This window comes from Helianthus annuus, chromosome 15 (assembly GCF_002127325.2).
Source record: "Helianthus annuus cultivar XRQ/B chromosome 15, HanXRQr2.0-SUNRISE, whole genome shotgun sequence".
Taxonomy (NCBI): Eukaryota; Viridiplantae; Streptophyta; class Magnoliopsida; order Asterales; family Asteraceae; genus Helianthus; species Helianthus annuus.
Window position 1 is genome coordinate 35,848,235 of NC_035447.2, and position 18,477 is coordinate 35,866,711.

The 18,477-nt window shown below is 35.2% G+C and overlaps 1 protein-coding gene across 1 annotated transcript; it reads left to right on the plus strand.

Moving 5' to 3' along the window:
• Positions 1 to 616: 616 nt before the first annotated feature.
• LOC110911690 (dynamin-related protein 1C) lies at positions 617 to 5,377 on the plus strand. Its single transcript, XM_022156320.2, has 10 exons — positions 617 to 934; positions 1,019 to 1,082; positions 1,897 to 2,001; positions 2,523 to 2,624; positions 2,922 to 2,972; positions 3,079 to 3,140; positions 3,275 to 3,365; positions 4,039 to 4,103; positions 4,830 to 5,024; positions 5,105 to 5,377. Exons 1-10 carry the CDS (start codon positions 803 to 805, stop codon positions 5,234 to 5,236), a joined length of 999 nt encoding a protein of 332 aa, XP_022012012.1. The 5' UTR covers positions 617 to 802; the 3' UTR covers positions 5,237 to 5,377.
• The last annotated feature ends 13,100 nt before the right edge of the window (positions 5,378 to 18,477 follow it).

An 18,477-nucleotide genomic window follows, 5' to 3' on the forward strand; every position in this document is an offset into this window, starting at 1 on the left:
TTCTATTGGAGTTAGTTTATGAGGCCATCTTTGAAGGGTCATCTACGTGCATCCATGATGTACGACAATGCATTGTTTTACTTGGTTTTTTTTCTGGATTTTTCTTATTTTTTCCGTTAATTTATCATCAAGAAGCCACACAATTTCACAAAGAAAGCTATTAAGTATCAATCACTTGAAATTGCATTTAAAGAAGTCAAACATGAGGATATAGACGCTTTTCAAATATGTATAAATGATGACACATATGATGTACAAGCCATCGAAACCGGGATTTTTTCCCCAAGGTTAATACTAATCTAGTTTGTCACAAGGGGGTGAAATAAGACTTAAGGACCATTAGGTCCTGGGTTTGATTATCACAAAGGGGGGTTTTCTCAAATTTATTGTGCTTCCTTCTAAATTGGTGTATAAGCATTATTGCCTAGTGGAGATAGATATGATCGGGTGGTTTCGTTGATAGCCCGATGATACTCCAATAGTTTCGCGTATAGAGCGGTCGATGATAACCGAAGAGAATATATGCAAAATTATTATACTAAAACTTCAAAATTTAAAAAACTTCAACGACGTTGCATCACACGTTAAAACGTCGGCACTGATAGAGACGTGCTCACTAGATCTAACTTTATAACAAACACCTTCATCTCTCTCAACCGTTTTTTCATTCAAATCTGCATCTGGCATCTGATTCCAAACCCTAAATCCCCAAATCACACCTTCATCTACTCAAATCTCCTTCAAATTCAACCTACATTTTCCTCACCGATCATCAATCTCTCACCGGAGATTCAAATCTACAATGGCGACAATGGAGAGCTTGATCGGGCTCGTGAACCGGATACAGATGGCGTGCACTGTGTTAGGAGATCACGGCGGCGAAGGTATGTCGCTTTGGGAAGCTCTGCCTACTGTCGCCGTTGTTGGTGGTCAGGTGAGGTTACCGTTATTATGCTCGTTTGTTAGGTTTTCGTTTTGTTGACCTAACAGTGATGATTTTCTGGTGAATTGGATCTAGAGCTCCGGGAAATCGTCTGTATTGGAGAGCGTTGTCGGTAGAGATTTCCTGCCCCGTGGATCTGGTATGTTTGGTGATTATGTGTGTTGATTTTTGATGTTTTTGTTAGATTTGATGTAGGAGTGTGTTTATGAACATGTATGATGGTTCTGTATACAGATTTTTAGTGCAGTTATTGGATTTGATGTAGGAGTGCGTTTATAAACATGTATGATGATTTCTATGTACAGATTTGCAGTGCACTTATTGGATTTTATGTATGCGTTTGTAAACATATATCATATATGATGATTCTATGTACCAATTCTTAGTGCACTTATTAGTTTTGATGTAGGAATGCCTTTATAAACATATATGATGGTTCTATATACAGATTTTTAGTGGACTTATTGGATTTCGTGTAGGAGTGCATTTATAAGCATATAAGATGATTAGAAATACAGATTGTTAGTGCACTTATTGGATTTCATGTAGGAGTGTAATCGTGTATTTATAAACATATATGTGATTCTATATACTGATTTCTAGTGCACTTATTGGATTTCATATTGGAGTGCGTTTATAAACACATACTATGACTTTAAATACATATTTTAGTGGACTTATTGGTTTTGATGTAGGAGTGCGTTTATAACATGTATGATGATTCTATATACAGGTTTTTAGTGGACTATTAAATTTGATGTAGGAGTGTATATAAAGGTTTTTAGTGGACTATTAAATTTGACGTAGGAGTGTGGTTATAAACATGTATGATGATTCTGTATACAGATTTTAGTGCACTTATTGGATTTCATGTAGGAGTGCGTTTATAAATACATGTATGATGTTTTTAACTTCATTTATTCTTATTTTGTGGATATTTTGTTGAATGTAAGGTATTGTTACAAGGAGGCCATTGGTATTGCAGCTGCATAAGATAGAGAGGGGGACTGAGTATGCAGAATTTCTTCATGCTCCAAGGAAGAAGTTCACTGATTTTGGTATGGTAATTAGAAATACTTGATTTTAACTTTTTGCCAAGTTTCTTTGGTGTTAGGTACTAGTGTCATTAACTGATTATTGATAGATTATTGTTGGTTCACATAGCATGAACAATTGTATAATATAACAATCATCTTGTAATAGCAATACTATTAGAACGGAAATACACAGAAAAGATAAAGAGTGAGGGTCCAGCAATTTGAACACAAAACCCAGAAACGTCAGTGAGAATTAAAGATATCACTGATACTGTTCGATTGTCTTTATCGTTGGATGAAATGCTAATCTTACGTATTCATTTGCTTGATTTTATCATAATTTAGGTGAAAGAAGAGCGCCTAAAGATGTAACATCTGTCTAAATAGTTATTACAATGAAATATCATGTTTCTCCATGATAATAGTTCTACTACATATCATCATGTAAATGCTTTGCTCCAATATGCGTGTCACCTTGAATAAATATATCAGTTCATAATTTCATATGTCAGATCACTAATTATTTGTTTCTCCTAGCGCAGCTGCCGTGCGTAAGGAGATTGAAGATGAAACCGAGCGTGTTACTGGGAGGTCAAAAGCCATCTCTAACCGTCCAATTCACCTTAGCATTTATTCTCCAAATGGTACTATCACTTTCAGTGGTTGTTACTTACTTCACAATCATATATTCATATATACATTCATATAAATTTTCATCAATTTGAATATTATTTATGATAAAGAATAGCAATTGTACACTCAACCTCTTCTTGAACCATAAGTGTTTATTTTTACAGTTTTTGAAGTTTCTTTATGGGTTCACTGCACTTTTTAGTGCAATGTTTGACTTTTGACATGTGTAGTCAGCGACATGTTCACAATCTTGGTGGATGATTTGTTTGGGATATATCAACATTAAGTGCCTTATATTTGTTTTACAGTTGTGAACCTGACTCTCATAGATCTTCCTGGGTTAACAAAAGTTGCTGTAGGTGAGAATTTACTATTATTCAAGTATTAGTTAATTTATCCAGCCTCGTGTGTTATACCATGACAACTTTAACTTATGCAATGTAACGACGCTGTCGGCTTTTGCAGAGGGACAGCCAGAATCAATTGTTGAGGATATTGAAAATATGGTCCGTTCTTACGTCGAGAAGGTAACGGAACTTACGCCAAATGTTATTTTAGCATAATGTGTATGTGTTGTGTGAATATTTGCTTTTAACATAACTGGTATCGTTTCTGACATACAATTAGTTATTCATCTAATAATATAATGTTGTTCCTGTAGCCAAATTGTATTATTTTAGCAATTTCTCCTGCTAATCAAGACATTGCCACGTCCGATGCTATAAAGCTTGCCAGAGAAGTTGATCCTACAGGTATTCTACGGTCGTTAAGTCAGCTTCTTCATGATTCTTAAGTTAATATACTAATTAGGGCTGCAAATGAACCAAATGTTTAGAGAACAGTTCGTGAATCGTTCGGCAGGAAGTTTGTTTGTGTTTGTTCGTTTAATGAATGAATGAACACGAACAAGAAATTGCGTTTGTTTTGTTAATGTTCGATAACGTGTTCATTTATGTTCGATATTTCATTTTTGTTTTTAACTTTTTATATTTTATTTAAATACTTCAAATTCCGATAAATAAAATATTAAATAAGTATTAGTGTATTATATATTCTGTTCATGAATGCTTATTTGTGTTAATGAACATTAGTTTGTGTTCGTTACCTAGAATTAACAAGCGAACATCAACACGTTCATTTCCTTAACGAACGAACACGAACATAAAATCTCGTTCGGTAAGTGTTCATGAATAGTCCGTGAACACATGTATTTTTTTAACAAACGAACACGTTCATGTTCGTTCGGTTTGTAGCCCTAATACTAATTGTAAACTAGATTGGAATTATCTGAATGGTTACGATGGAGGCAGAACCCTCAAAATATACAAGATACGAAACCTAGAAAAGCCCATCCCATAGACTGTGTACAACTAAACCCTAATAATAATATCTGTAACTAACGCTAAATTATACATTATTTTGTAGGTGAACGAACGTTTGGAGTGGTAACTAAACTCGATCTCATGGATAAAGGAACCAACTGTCTGGATGTATGGGTTTTATATTCTCATGAGTTTTCTAGACATATTTTTTCGCTTTGATACAATGCATATTTGGTTGCTTATAGGGGTGCAAACGAGCTGAGCCCGAGCTTGGCTCGGCTTGGCTCAGCTTGGCTCGTTTATTATCTATTACTCTATTAGTTAATATATTTAGTAAAAATAATATAAATAATAGACTCATTTAGGCTCACGAACTCGATAAATGAAGCTTGTGCTCGGGCTCGTTTACTAAATAAGCTTATTTTTAGGTTTGGGCTCAGCTCGTAAACAAGTTCAAATAAACTCGGCTCGGCTCAGCTCGTTTACTAAACAATTTTAAATAAGGGATTGTAAATGTTAGTTATTAAATATTAATAAAACTAATATTACACCAAGGTTTGACGAGCCTGACGAAAGCTTATTTTTAGGTTTGGGCTCAGCTCGTAAACAAGTTCAAATAAACTCGGCTCGGCTCAGCTCGTTTACTAAACAATTTTAAATAAGGGGTTGTAAATGTTATTAAATATTAATAAAACTAATATTACACCAAGGTTTGACGAGCCTGACGAGCTTCACTTGTCAGGCTCGAGCTCGGGCTTGATAAGGCTAGGCTCGTTTCGAGCTTTTTTCTCGAGCGGCTCGGCTCGTTTGCACCCCTGGTTGCTTATTTGCTAGAATTATTAGGTAACCGTTTAAAGATTAAAACATTCCCACAATATAATATTATAATGACAGGTTCTTGAGGGAAGATCCTACAGGCTTCAACATCCATGGGTCGGAATAGTGAATCGTTCACAAGCAGATATTAACAAGAATGTTGATATGATGGCTGCTCGAAGAAAGGAGCAAGAATATTTTGAAAGTAGCCCTGATTATGGGCATCTGGCACCTAAAATGGGTTCAGTATATCTTGCAAAGCTTTTATCCCGGGTACTTGTTTAGTTGATTACAGTTTTCTTCATCATATGGTTTGCTAAGTTTCTGATTTCTTTCTTGTTTCTCCTCATCAGCATTTAGAGAGTGTTATCAGACAGAAGATTCCAAGCATAGTTGCATTGATTAATAAGAATATTGATGACATTAATGCTGAGCTGGACCGCATTGGTAGGCCAATTGGAACAGATGGAGGGGTAAATGATTAATGAAAACCATTTAAGTTAAAGGGTTAATATCATAAAAAACCAATATGCTTTCTTATTTTTCACGGAAAAGTCTCTCAACCTTGTTTTTATATATTAAAGTCCCTCGACTTATAAAAATACACGAAAAAGCCATTAAACCAATTTTTGTATATTAAAGTCCTTAAACTTGTCTAAAATGCATGTACTTTTGAAGTTTTAAAAATTATGACTGGTCAACTCTTAAATTAATCAAAATAAAATGGTATAGGGGTAAGGTTTGGCTACAAAGTCCAAAACTCCTAAAAAGTGTTAAGAGGTCTGTATAGGCATTGTGTTTTAAATTTTAGGCATTATGTTATAGATTCTTTTGGCATTGTATTACATAGAAAAACACAAAACATAACAATTAAAACACCATAAAATGTATTCTTGGCATTGTGTTTTAATTTTCATGCCTAGAATACATTTCATTGTGTTTTAAATTGCTACGTTTTGTGTTTTTCTATGTAATACCATGCCAAAAGAATCGAAAACACCAACCTAAAATTTAAAACACATTGTCTATATAGACTTCTTACACTTTTTAGGAGTTTTGGCAGCACAACACTTTTGAGTCAAGAATCATCATCATCTGGAACAATAAATGATCAGGGTTATGATTATTATATTGACATATCCACTGGGATTATCTCTGATCAATACTCTCCAAACTTTGCTCTTATAGCAAATGGTGATGGTCAAAGTCTTGATAACCTGTCTTTTGTTCTTGATGATCTACGACACATTGATCCCATTTACTTAGAGGAAATGGACATCTTGCATCAATTGGCTCTACTCAGTGATAAAAAAAAAACAATTTCTACAAAAGAGCTGGTAGGAAGTATCCATGGTTACATGGTAGGTCAAGGGTAGGGTTGGATAAATCTAAGATAAAATGTTATAAGTGTAATAGATTGAGTCATTTTGCTAGGGAGTGTAGAAGTCAGATAAGTAATTCTGAACCTATGATAACCTATCCAAAACAAAGACCTCAATCTAGCAATCAACAACACTTTTACCAAAACTCCCAAAATACCCTTGGACCTAATGTTCAAAACACTGCACATCTTGCACAATCTTTGAACCATGTCCATGTGCAATATGTTCAAGCCACTATTCCTCAAGTCCAATATGTTCAAGTACCAGTTTCACAAGTTCAAGGACCTCCAGCCCCTGCACCTGCAGAGGCCAAACAACAAAGTTTCTTCACACAAGGATTTGTTGATTGGAGTAGTTTGCCCGAGGATCTTTCATATGAAAATTTTGCTCTCATGGCATAATCAGTTGATGTACCTGTGAATTTCTGTTTTATGGCACTTGAATCTATTGCAAAAAAAAAGTTGAATACAAAGAAGAAATGACTGATACCAAAGATCTTATTGATGATGTTGACAAGGCAATCATGCTATACAAACATTTGCTTGTGAAAAGGTTGATGAAGAGGGTGTGACAAACAATGATCCTTGGAATTCCACTGAATGTGATAGTGATTGTGCATTAATGGTTGCCACTAAAGGAGCTTCTACATGCCTTAATAGCCTATGGTATATAGGTGGTGGAGGCCCCATGAACATGACAGAATGTAAACCCTACTCTCAAACTTCTTTGCTCATGGAGGAGATTATATATCTTTTGGAAACGACTCAAAAGGTAAAGTGTTGGGTTCGGGAACTGTCCAAGCTGGTATGCTAAAATTTGAAAATGTCAATTTTATTGATAGCTTAAAATTCATTTTGCTTAGTGTTTCACAAATGAGTGACAAAGGGTAGGCTCATTTTTCACTAAGAAAACTAGTAAAATTGTTAGACCAGAAGTAGTGATAAAGATTGACAAAATTATAGCTGACATCACTGCACAACTTGTTGCTCACAGAAGTGGCAATGTTTATGTAGTGGAAATGTTAAAAGATAATTTTGTGCCAAATGTCTGCTTGTTTTCTGTTGCATCAACAAAAGAAATAGAATTGTGGCGTAGGAGGTTGGGAAATGTTAATTTACAAACTATTAACACTCTTTCAAGACAAAATCTTGTTAGAGGTCTACCAACCAAAGTGTTCAAATGTGATGAACATTGTATTTCCTGTTTAAAAGGAAAACAACACAAAGTGTCACACAAATCAATTGATGAGTCCAAAACAACCCAATGTTTACAAATGCTACATATGGATCTGTTTGGCCCTGTAAAAATCATGAGCTTAAGGAAAACGAGATATTGTCTTGTTATAGTTGATGATTTTTCTAGATTTACATGGACTTATTTTTACACTCTAAAGATAAGACTGCAGGTATCTTAAAGAACTTTGTCACAAAAGTTGAAAAACAATATGCTCTTCCAGTAAAAATCTTTAGAAGTGATAATGAACATAATTTAGAAATCGGGAGTTATATGAGTTATGTGTGTCAAAAGGAATTGTGAGACAAATCAGTGTTCTAAGAACACCTGAACAATATGGGGTGGCAGAAAGGAAAATAGAACCTTAATTGAAGCTGCCAGAACTATGCTTGCAAATTCTGGTCTTCCATTGTCCTTTTGGGCAGAAGCCATTAACACTGCATGTTATGTTTAAAACAAAGTTTTGATTAACCGTAGACATCAAAAGACTAACTATGAAATTCTGTTTAATGTCAAACCAGTTATCTCATTTTTCAAAGTCTTTGGCTACCCATGCTTCATTCTAAATCTCAAAGATTCAGGTTCAGAATTTGCAGCCAAAGTAGATTGCGGTGTTACTTCTTGGGATACTTTTCTACAGTCAAGGCCTATAAAGTGTTTAACATAAGGACCATGAGTATAGAAGAGACTATGAATCTAAAGTTCAATGAACTTTCTTCATTGAAAATCCATGCAAACCCTGCAGAACTGTTTGATCTTTATAGGTTTGACTTTGAAGATGTTACCACTAATTTGGTTGATACAGGTGTACCAAAAGATGTTCAACAAGATTACAAATTTGATATTATGATTCCCTCTCAATGTAAAATCTTTTATACACCACAAAGTTCATCTTCTCAAAGCACCTATCAAACAACTACAACAACTGTTGACCAAAGTCAACACCAAACCATAGATCAAACAAGTGGTCAAACCACTGATCCCATTTATGCCCCACACCTCAAAATTCCATAATTCCATACACCGGAAACTATTCGTTTATCAGATTTCATCCACCAGATCAAGTCACTGGAAACATCAATGATGGTGTGCTCACAAGAAATCAACCTCTAATATCTGCCTCTTTAACCTCAAAATTCCATAATTCCATACACCGGAAACTATTCGTTTATCAGATTTCATCCACCAGATCAAGTCACTGGAAACATCAATGATGGTGTGCTCACAAGAAATCAAACCTCTAATATCTGCCTCTTTGTTGGTTTTCTGTCATTAACCCAACATGTCAAGTACCAAGAAGCTTTGAGAGACAACAGTTGGGTAGAAGCCATGCAAGAAGAACTCATTTAGTTTAAAAGACAACAAGTGTGGGAACTTGTTCCATTGCCTAATGACACATGTCCAATTGGCACAAAATGGGTCTTCAAGAACAAAACTCATGAAAAGGGTATAATTGTTAAAAACAAAGCCAAGCTTTTGGTTCAAGGATACAGACAGGAAGAAGACATTGACAATGATGAAACTTTTGCTCTTGTAACAAGGTTAGAAGCCATTAAACTCTTCTTGGCCTTTGTTGTTAACCATAACATCAAGGTGTATGAGATGCATATAAAGTGTGCCTTTCTTTATGGAAAAATCTGTGAAGAGGTCTATATGTGTCAACCACCAGGATTTGAGGAAACATTCCATCCTGAACATGTCTACAAACTAAACAAAGCTCTGTATGGACTGAAACAAGCACAAAGAGCCTGGTATGATACTCTATCCACTTTCCCTTTATCTAATGACTTCAAAAGTGGTAGAATTGATAAAACCCTGTTTATATAAAATGGAAAGGGAAGGATCTGCTGATAGTTCATATCTATGTGGATGATATCATCTTTGGATCCACATGTGACAAAATGTGTGATGATTTTAGAAAATAAATGACAACTCAATTTGAAATGAGTGCCATGGGTGAGCTGCAATGTTTTCTTGGTTTACAAGTAAAACAACTTGAAAATGGAACTTTTATTCATCAAAACAAATATATTAAAATACATTTGAAGAAATTTGATATGAATGAATGTAAACCATGCAACACTCCCATGTGTATAAACAAACCTTTTATTTCTTGTGAAAAAGATGATTTAGTAGACCAGACACTTTACAGGTGCATGATTGAATCCTTGATGTACTTACCTGCATCAAGACCTGATATTATGTTTGCTACTTATGTATATACTAGATACTAAGCATCACCTAAAAAGTCTCATTTATTAGCTGTGAAAGGGATTTTTAGATACCTTAAAGGTGCAACCACACTTGGTATCCTGTACCCTACCAATGGAAACATTGAGTTTTCAGGTTACTCAGATGGTGATTTTGCCAGTTGCCACACCACAAGAAAGTTCACATCAGGAGGGTGCCAATTCCCTGGAAATGCATTGGTATCTTGGCAAAGCAAAAAGCAAACAACAGTTTTAAGCTCTACAGCAGAGGCAGAGTATATTGCTGGTGCAAGCTGCACAACCCAACTTTTGTAGCTTCAAAGCTAATTACCTGGTTTTGGTATGACTGCTTTAAAGACACCGTTGTCACTGGACAATCAAGGATCCTAAAATATCATCAAGAATCCTACATCACATTAAAAAAAGCATATTGAGATCTGTCATCACTTTGTAAGAGATGGTTACGAAAAATGTTTGATTTCCATCCACCATGTTCCATTTAAAGACCAACTAGCAGATGTCTTTACAAAACCTTTAGATACATCTACTTCTGAAAGCTTGATCTCTAGAATAGGAATGTTAGACATGGACTAAAAGTGAAATTTTAGTCCTTCATACTAAAACATTAACATGTTGTATAGAAAATATCAAAATTTTGCATAAACTCATTAAAATGTTGTTATGAAAATCACTAAAAAATTCTATTCAAAGAAGCAAAACCAGTGTTTTTATGGTTCTAAATCTGTTTGACCAAAGTCTACCATATTGCACAAGTAACATCTGTTTCTTTATCATTTGATTCATTCATATGTTGACTAGCCAATAGATATTTCATCCACTGCTTTCCATTTAAAACCACTGTTTACATCAAACAATGGTTTCTATCCCTAAAATAGAGGTTTACTAAGTGGGACGGACTTTGGCAAACTGATCTTTTCACTACATTTAACCTAAATGACGAGTCACATATGAAATCTTTCTCCAAAAACGACCTTCACATTGAATTCATATAAAGTATGATACACAAATTGTGGGGGCCACAATTTTCAGACCAAACTTCCCACCAGCAATGAAAGTTTTCTTCCATACCTTGTTAGTATGTCTTTCAGCAAAAACCAGTTATGTCAATAAAATTCCCTTGAAAACTCAGTACTTGGGATATGCTATTTTAACAAATTCAAATTACAAGCTATCCCAGACTTTGTTCATGGATTTGGTAGGAAATGTGAAAGCCATAAAAAAGGTTCTGCCAAAGCCTTTCTCATGTATCCAAGGCTTCTAAGCTTTTATCTAATATTTTGAACAGGGTAAAGCCCTTCAAATGAAAAGTCTTTCAAATGACACCTTCACTCGCATGATGACCACTAAACGTCTAGAAAATGTTGGGGGTTGAGGAAGGAAATATTTTAGAAAATGCGGCAACATCTATTATCGAGCCCACTGCTCTTAATGGCCATAGTGTCCAACCTAACATTGTGGAACCCACATTAGAAATCTCCATGGAGACCATTCCCATTCTAAAAGCCAAACGCACCAAAAGGGTCTCCCTGGAAGATGAGATACCAGAGAGACCTGTTGTAACATAATGCCACTTATAACATCTGTTGATACTCCCTCTCAACATATGAAGATATCTCAACCCATCCAAACTCCTCACTTCTCCTCGCAAAAGGAGAATGTTGTAAGCACAGGGGAACTAAACACTGAGTTCTATGATTCACTCGAACATTTATACTCAAGTCCTTTTCCCGGGGCTGATTCTCTTTCATCTCCACCACCCATAATATTCCCATCTATTAAACCATTGCTTGATGCAATTAATGCCTCTGACTTGAACAGACCTAGTTCCTCTCAATCATTTATCACTGAGAGTATGCACCAACAAGTGGCTAGATCAAGTCCAGAGATCATTGCCAACCCACAAGCATAGGAAGGTACACCTCTTCAGTCACAAGTGTCTCTTTCAAGTTTTTTCAAGTGAAGCAGCCACTAACTGTAGGGACAACAGTCTTACAGCTGAATAGTGGTTACATCTTTAAGACTTCCTTGAAGGCAACAACTGTCGAGTCTACAATATTACACTTATTAACAGTTGGAAGTCCTTAGAACCAAGACCAAGGGACATCTGGTCTAAAACCAGATACAATCACCTCTGGTGGGAATTCAGATTATCCTATTATATAGGTGATAGATTAAGATATCAAGAATTGATGGAGAGGGTTACCAAGATGGAATCTTCCATTAATGAAGTAAAGGAGATGTTGAAAATCATGGTGCAAAACTCTAAACCTTAACCAACCACTGCAGATCTTGTCAAAGACTTATGGCCATTTGGTTCAATCAATCCTTAGTTTTCAAAAACAATTTGCAGACGCCACCCACGACATACACATGGAACTTATCAGAAATATGGTTGAAGCTAGGTACAAAGATACTCAACCTGAGATAAAGGCCATCAAAGATCATCTTCTCTAGACTACAGGCTCTACTCCTAACCCCAAGTATCCTGATGATTCCAAAAAGGGGGAGAATGAAGAGGGAATGAAAAAACTACCTCCTCAAGTTAAGAGAGCTCAAAAGAAGCCTAAGTTATCTACAAACAAAAAGGCAAAGGAGAATGCTTTATAAAAAGAGAAAAGAAAAGATACAAGAAAAGCCAAAAATGCCATAGTGGTACAAGAAATAGTTGAAAAACAGAAAATTCAAAAAAAAAAAAGGTTCTTCAATAGAAGCTGCTAGAAAACAACCTGCAAGGCAAGTTAATATCACTTCTCAAAAACTTAAAATTCAAGACTTGGAGACGCTTATTAAAAGGTTCCTGTGGGGTGGCTCGGGTTAAAATAAGAAGATGCATTGGGTAGCTTGGGATCGGGTGTTTATTCCAAAAAAGGACGGGGGCTTGGGCTGATCAAATTGAAGAACATCAACATAGCCCTCCTCTCCAAATAGGGATGGAGATACAAGCCTGAGAAAAATCAGTTGTGGAAGAAAGTGGTAGAGGCGATACACAAAAACATGAATAACTGAGACTTTCTCCCGATAAAAAAAGCCAAAGTGGAGTGTGGAATAACATTGTGAAATATTTTTCCAGAACGATAATTTTTGATACCCTGTTGCGTAACTTTTTTAAAAGTGTGGTCGGTAATGATAGTAACATTTCGTTTTGGTTGGACCATTGGCTTTTTAATGAACCCTTAAAAGATATTTACCCTAATATTTTCAATCTCGAGTCTAACAAAAAGTGTAGTGTTGACAACAGGTTAAGTAACAATGGAGATGGATCTATCAGGATAGACAGATTGGAGCTGGAGGTCGGACCTGGAAGTTTTCTAGAGATATCAGAATTAAATTGGCTTATGAGAGACTTGGGGGTGCCACTTTGGAAGATATGGAAGACAAGTGGATATGGATTGGAGTGGGTTCAGAAGAGTTTTCGATTGGAGCTATGAGAAGAGCCTTAAATAAAGGAGTCGACCATAGCGGAAATTATGTGATGAAGTGGTGCAAATGGGTTTTGACGAAATGCAACGTTTTCGCATAGAGAGCTGAAAATGGGGAAAATTTCTACAGGATCGAAGCTTAGAGACATAAATATCGAGATCGAAGATGCTTCATGTCCTCTGTGCGGTTCGAGCGAAGAAACGGGCAATCACCTATTCACATATTGCTTGGTGGCGAGTAGGGTTTGGTTGTACACTGCGGCAAGGTGTAGAGTTGCTCCATTTATTGTCTACACGTTTAGAGAGATAGATTTTGGAGCTTCATAACCATGTGGGATTGAAGGGTGTGGCTAAAGAGATTTTCTACAGGATTATTATTATCGGGTGTTGGAGTATTTGGCGAACTAGGAATGGTGTTAAATTCTCCAACATACAATTTCGAGTGGAAGATGTCATTAGTGAAATCAAGTCGATTGGATATCTTTGGATTCGTAGTAGACTGAAACCAAGGACTATGTCTTCGACCGAGTGCCGAGTGGTGTAACTTTGTAATTATGTAATTTGTTCTCATGTGGCCGCCCCGTTTTGGGGTTTGGTGGTTTCTAATGAAGTTTACTTAAAAAAAAATTGTACCTCAATCCACTCCTTAGACTTGCCAAGCCACTATTGCCATTACTCATCAAACCATTGCTCTTCAATCCATCGCCCAAACTATCCAAACATCTGTTGGCATTGACAAAATGCAAATCCCATCTCATAAAAGACTCCAATTGGTTATCTAAAACGAAATCCACCAATCCACACTCCATATCCTCCATCAAAAGCACCTACACCTTATACCAGGGGGAAAAGACAAAAGTTTATCATCCAAGATGATGATGAAGAAACTCCAGCCACACCACTCAAAACCACAAAACAAATCACCACCACCATATCATCAATTCCACCAACCACAAAACAACTCACCATCGCCACTTCAATATCAAACCCAACTTCCTTATCAACATATATCCCATCAACTACCACTACCCTTATCACCACTGCACATCCTTTAGAACTGTCATATGTATCCTCAAAAATACACTCCTTCTAGTTTTCAGACGATTCAAATCAGCTCACCTTTCCATCTTTTCAAAACTTTCCAAAGCCTACAAATGTAAAAGAATATATGGATTTAAAGATAAAACAGGCTGAAAGGATAGCTACAGAGAGACAAACCTGTCTTTGAAAATGTTAAAAAAAACTTTTTGGCCCTGGATAAAGAAAATGTGCCATACCCCACTATAATATAAACTCATCAATCACATATATAAAAGGTAAAAACCCATAATATAACTATAATTGTTATAAAATACCCATAAGTCAACTCGTCTGTTGCGATGGGACCGTTAAACCGAACAAAATAGACGTACAAACATCGAACCACGCACACGCATTGCGATGTGTAGACTTGCCAAATTCAGACTGAAACATAAAAAAATATAGTAAAAAATAACTATATTGAAATGCTAACAAAATCACGTAAGAAAGGAAATATAAAAAAAAAATTAAAAAGTTAAGGACTTATTCGTCTATGCTAAGATGACTAGTACATTATCACGCATAATTACAATTTAAACGAAACTTATATTAAAACGTAAATAAAATAGAACCAACGCATTGTGATCCGTCATTTTTATGCCCTAGTTCCTCTTTATTGCCATTTCTATGCTTTGATTCCTTTTAAATGTTAGTAAACCGTGATTTAATCAAATATAAAAGTAAAATTACTTAGAATATTTTATCTAAAAAATAAATAAGTTATAAAAGTTAATTAAGATAAAATCAAATAAGTTATAAGAAAATTATTACCTTGGTGGTCTTCAAATGACCAAATGGATGTATGTAACCATGTATATAACAATTTTTTTAAATAAAAACGGCTCGTAGTGGTATTGTTCCCTATTAAAAATGTTTACAAAATGAAAATATTTTGCCACATTGTAGCATCGAGTCATAGACCTCTTGTATACATGACCAACGCTCTCCCACTGAGCTATAAGTCCAGATGTTTGTGATTTCAATGTAATAAATATTAATAATCTTCAAACAAATAAACTATAATTGAAATTTTTTTAAAAAATTTACGGGCCCCTTTAGGTTTTTGGTTCTAAGCCGACACCCATCCGACCCATGCTCAAGGTCAGACCTGCAGAGAGAAGTAAAGGAAAGTATAACAGAGATGCACAATAGATCTTTTTTGAAGAATTCAAGAAAGTAAATGCTGTTGAAGACCATGTTAAATATGTTTGCAACAAACTCTTTCATGCTTCAATACACATATCCTTATCTTAAAAGAGCTCTTAGAAGATTACTTGAATCATATTATGAAGAACAAACCATACAAATCAACTAGAGCTCAATTCTTAGGGTGGACAACTGTAGCCTTAGTAGATAAATATTTAAAGATTGAAAAGTTTCTCCTTGACCCTCTGCAAAAACCTACACCTTCAAATTAGAAGGCAGAAAAAAAAGCCAAATGACAAAAAGCCATGCAGTTAAAAAGAATAATGAAAGAGGAAATGGTTGAAGACCAAAGCCCTGTTGAAGAACAACGCACTGATGAGAAGAACTAAACACATGTTTTATGCCTAAACAAATGTTTAGTATTAACAAACAGAGGTTTCCAAAACAGATGATACCAATACAAGTTATCAGGGAGATGTCAGCCCTGATAACTAACAAATGTTTGTACTTCCTATAATTAGATCTCACATGTTAGAGATCTATTTATCACTATCACACAAAACATTCCTTTTGTACGAACAAAATGCAGTAACCAAGCTGAGAGGAAGTGATAGTTGTACTTGTATATGTAATCTTTTTATTATAATTGAAAACAACATGACAATTTTCCAAGTTTGTGTTTGTATTTAATTCCGCCGCATTCATTTTATTTCCATTTATAATTCATATAATTCACCAACACTACACTGTTCCATAGAAAAGCACATACAAACTTAAACATGGACATTTTGAATCAACAAGCTTTGATCATGGACATTTTGTTAGCAGGTATTTACATCAAACAAATTGAGTTTAGTTAAATGGACACTAAAATAATGTTTTATAAGTATCGTTACTTTCCATTTATACATCTTTTACTATTTAAAAGGAGTAGGTTATTTTTGTTAATATAGATTCTTGTAATTTTGTATCCATATATTAAAATGTGTGTACTTATATATTATTTAGAATCAAATTTTTCTCTATTTGTGTGAAAAGTGATAAATGGATAACTTTCATGATTATCTTTTAATTATAAAATTAGAGTTTCTTTAATTAAAACGAATGTATGACATTAAAGGTTTAATTATCAGGATTCAGGTCTTTATCGCTGGAAATTGATTAACGGACAAACAAATTTACGTGAATGAATTTACATAAAACTGATTTGGAATATAACTTGATTTTTAGGTTTCTTATTTTGGGGACGACTTGACTTTGTTTGCTTTGATAAACATAAGGTACGAATTCGTGATTCTTTACATCGTACTATAACTTTATTTTTTTCGTTTTGTTCATGATTAATATATTATGTTAGTAAATAATAATTTATGACATGGTTAATTTACAAAAGTATGTAAATGAAAAATCATAAACTATGTTCTATGAGGGTAATGTATATGTGGTACGTTAAAGTCCATAGTTAAAGACACCAATAATTACTGTCGCACCACCATTCATCGCCTCCGGATGTTTCAACCACAACCTACTCCATTGATTTGCCACACACATTTTGCCGCCACCTTGGTTAGAATCATATGTTTTATAACTAACTTGATTTTCGTTATGGTTATGGTTCAAAATTGAACCGAAGTGAACCCGTGCAACCCCTAAAATCAGTTATCTAAATGTTGTGCTCCTACCGTATCGCGCAGGCATCCCACTAGTCTAAGAATATATTTGATTTGAATTTGGTGGCCCGTGATCTTAAAAATTAGCAACCCAATTGTAATTAATTCTTCAATCCGTGTTTTCTCTCTCTAAAACCAAAACCCAAGTAGAAGATCTAAACTTTCTCTCTTTAAGTATATAAAATAAAACATAAACCAAAACAACTTTAAGTTTTGAAAACTCTATCCACCATCTCTAGTGTAATAACTGGGTTCTTGTACATAACCTGTACACACTCGAACTGTATAGCATGACCCACGGTCTCTAAACATTCACAAGTCCAAAACTCAAGTTAAGAAATATTAATATTCATGAAAAATATTCACGGCTTAAGAACTTGAAAGTATAAACACACCGTACTACCTAGAAAATCAAATATCATAAACTAATATTAAGATTCATCAACACCAAAATGATACAAAAAGACTAGTCATAACTCATAAGTAGTTATAAACACAAAATAACTAACACTTGGTCGTATAATCATGGTGTGGTCACAATTGATCAACCGCAGCTAAATGAAGTTTTACAAATGTTTCTTGATTTAAGCAAACATTGTTTTACTCTTGAAGGGTGATAACAAGGAGTAAAACCAGGGCTAGAACCGTCAAGGTTCGTCTCCTAGAGTGTTAAAAGTGGTATGTGGGTGAAGTGGTGGGTAGAAGTGGATGCTTAAAGTTGGTGGGAAGCCTTCATTTTATAGGATCATTCTGTCCACGTACGACCATGCATAGAGGATGCACGGTCGTGTCAATATCTTGTCGCACACAGGATGCACGGTCGTGACAATATCTTGTCGCACACACTTGTATACTTCTTTAGAATTGGCTGGCACGATTGTGCATGTGTGTAGGCACGAGTGTGCGTCATGATTGGCACGTCTGTCCGTGCACTTTATCGGCACGGTCATGCTTCTATTGGAGTTAGTTTATGAGGCCATCTTTGAAGGGTCATCTACGTGCATCCATGATGTACGACAATGCTTTGTTTTACTTGGTGTTTTTTCTGGATTTTTCTTATCTTTTCCGTTAATTTATCATCAAGAAGCCACACAATTTCACAAAGAAAGCTATTAAGTATCAATCACTTGAAATTGCATTTAAAGAAGTCAAACATGAGGATATAGACGCTTTTCAAATATGTACAAATGATGACACATATGATGTACAAGCCATCGAAACCGAGAGTTTTTCCCCAAGGTTAATACTAATCTGGTTTCCCACAAGGGGGTGAGATAAGACTTAGGGACCATTAGGTCCTGCGTTCGATTCTCACAAGGGGGTTTTCCCAAATTTATTGTGTTTCCTTCTAAATTGGTGTATAAACATTATTGCCTAGTAGAGATAGATCTGATCGGGTGGATTCGTTGGTAGCACGATGATACTCCAATGATACGCGGATAAAGTGGTCGATGATAACCGAAGAGAATATATGCAAAATTATTATACTAAAACTTCAAAATTTAAAAAACTTCAACGACGTTGCATCACACGTTAAAACGTCGGCACTGATAGAGACGTGCTCA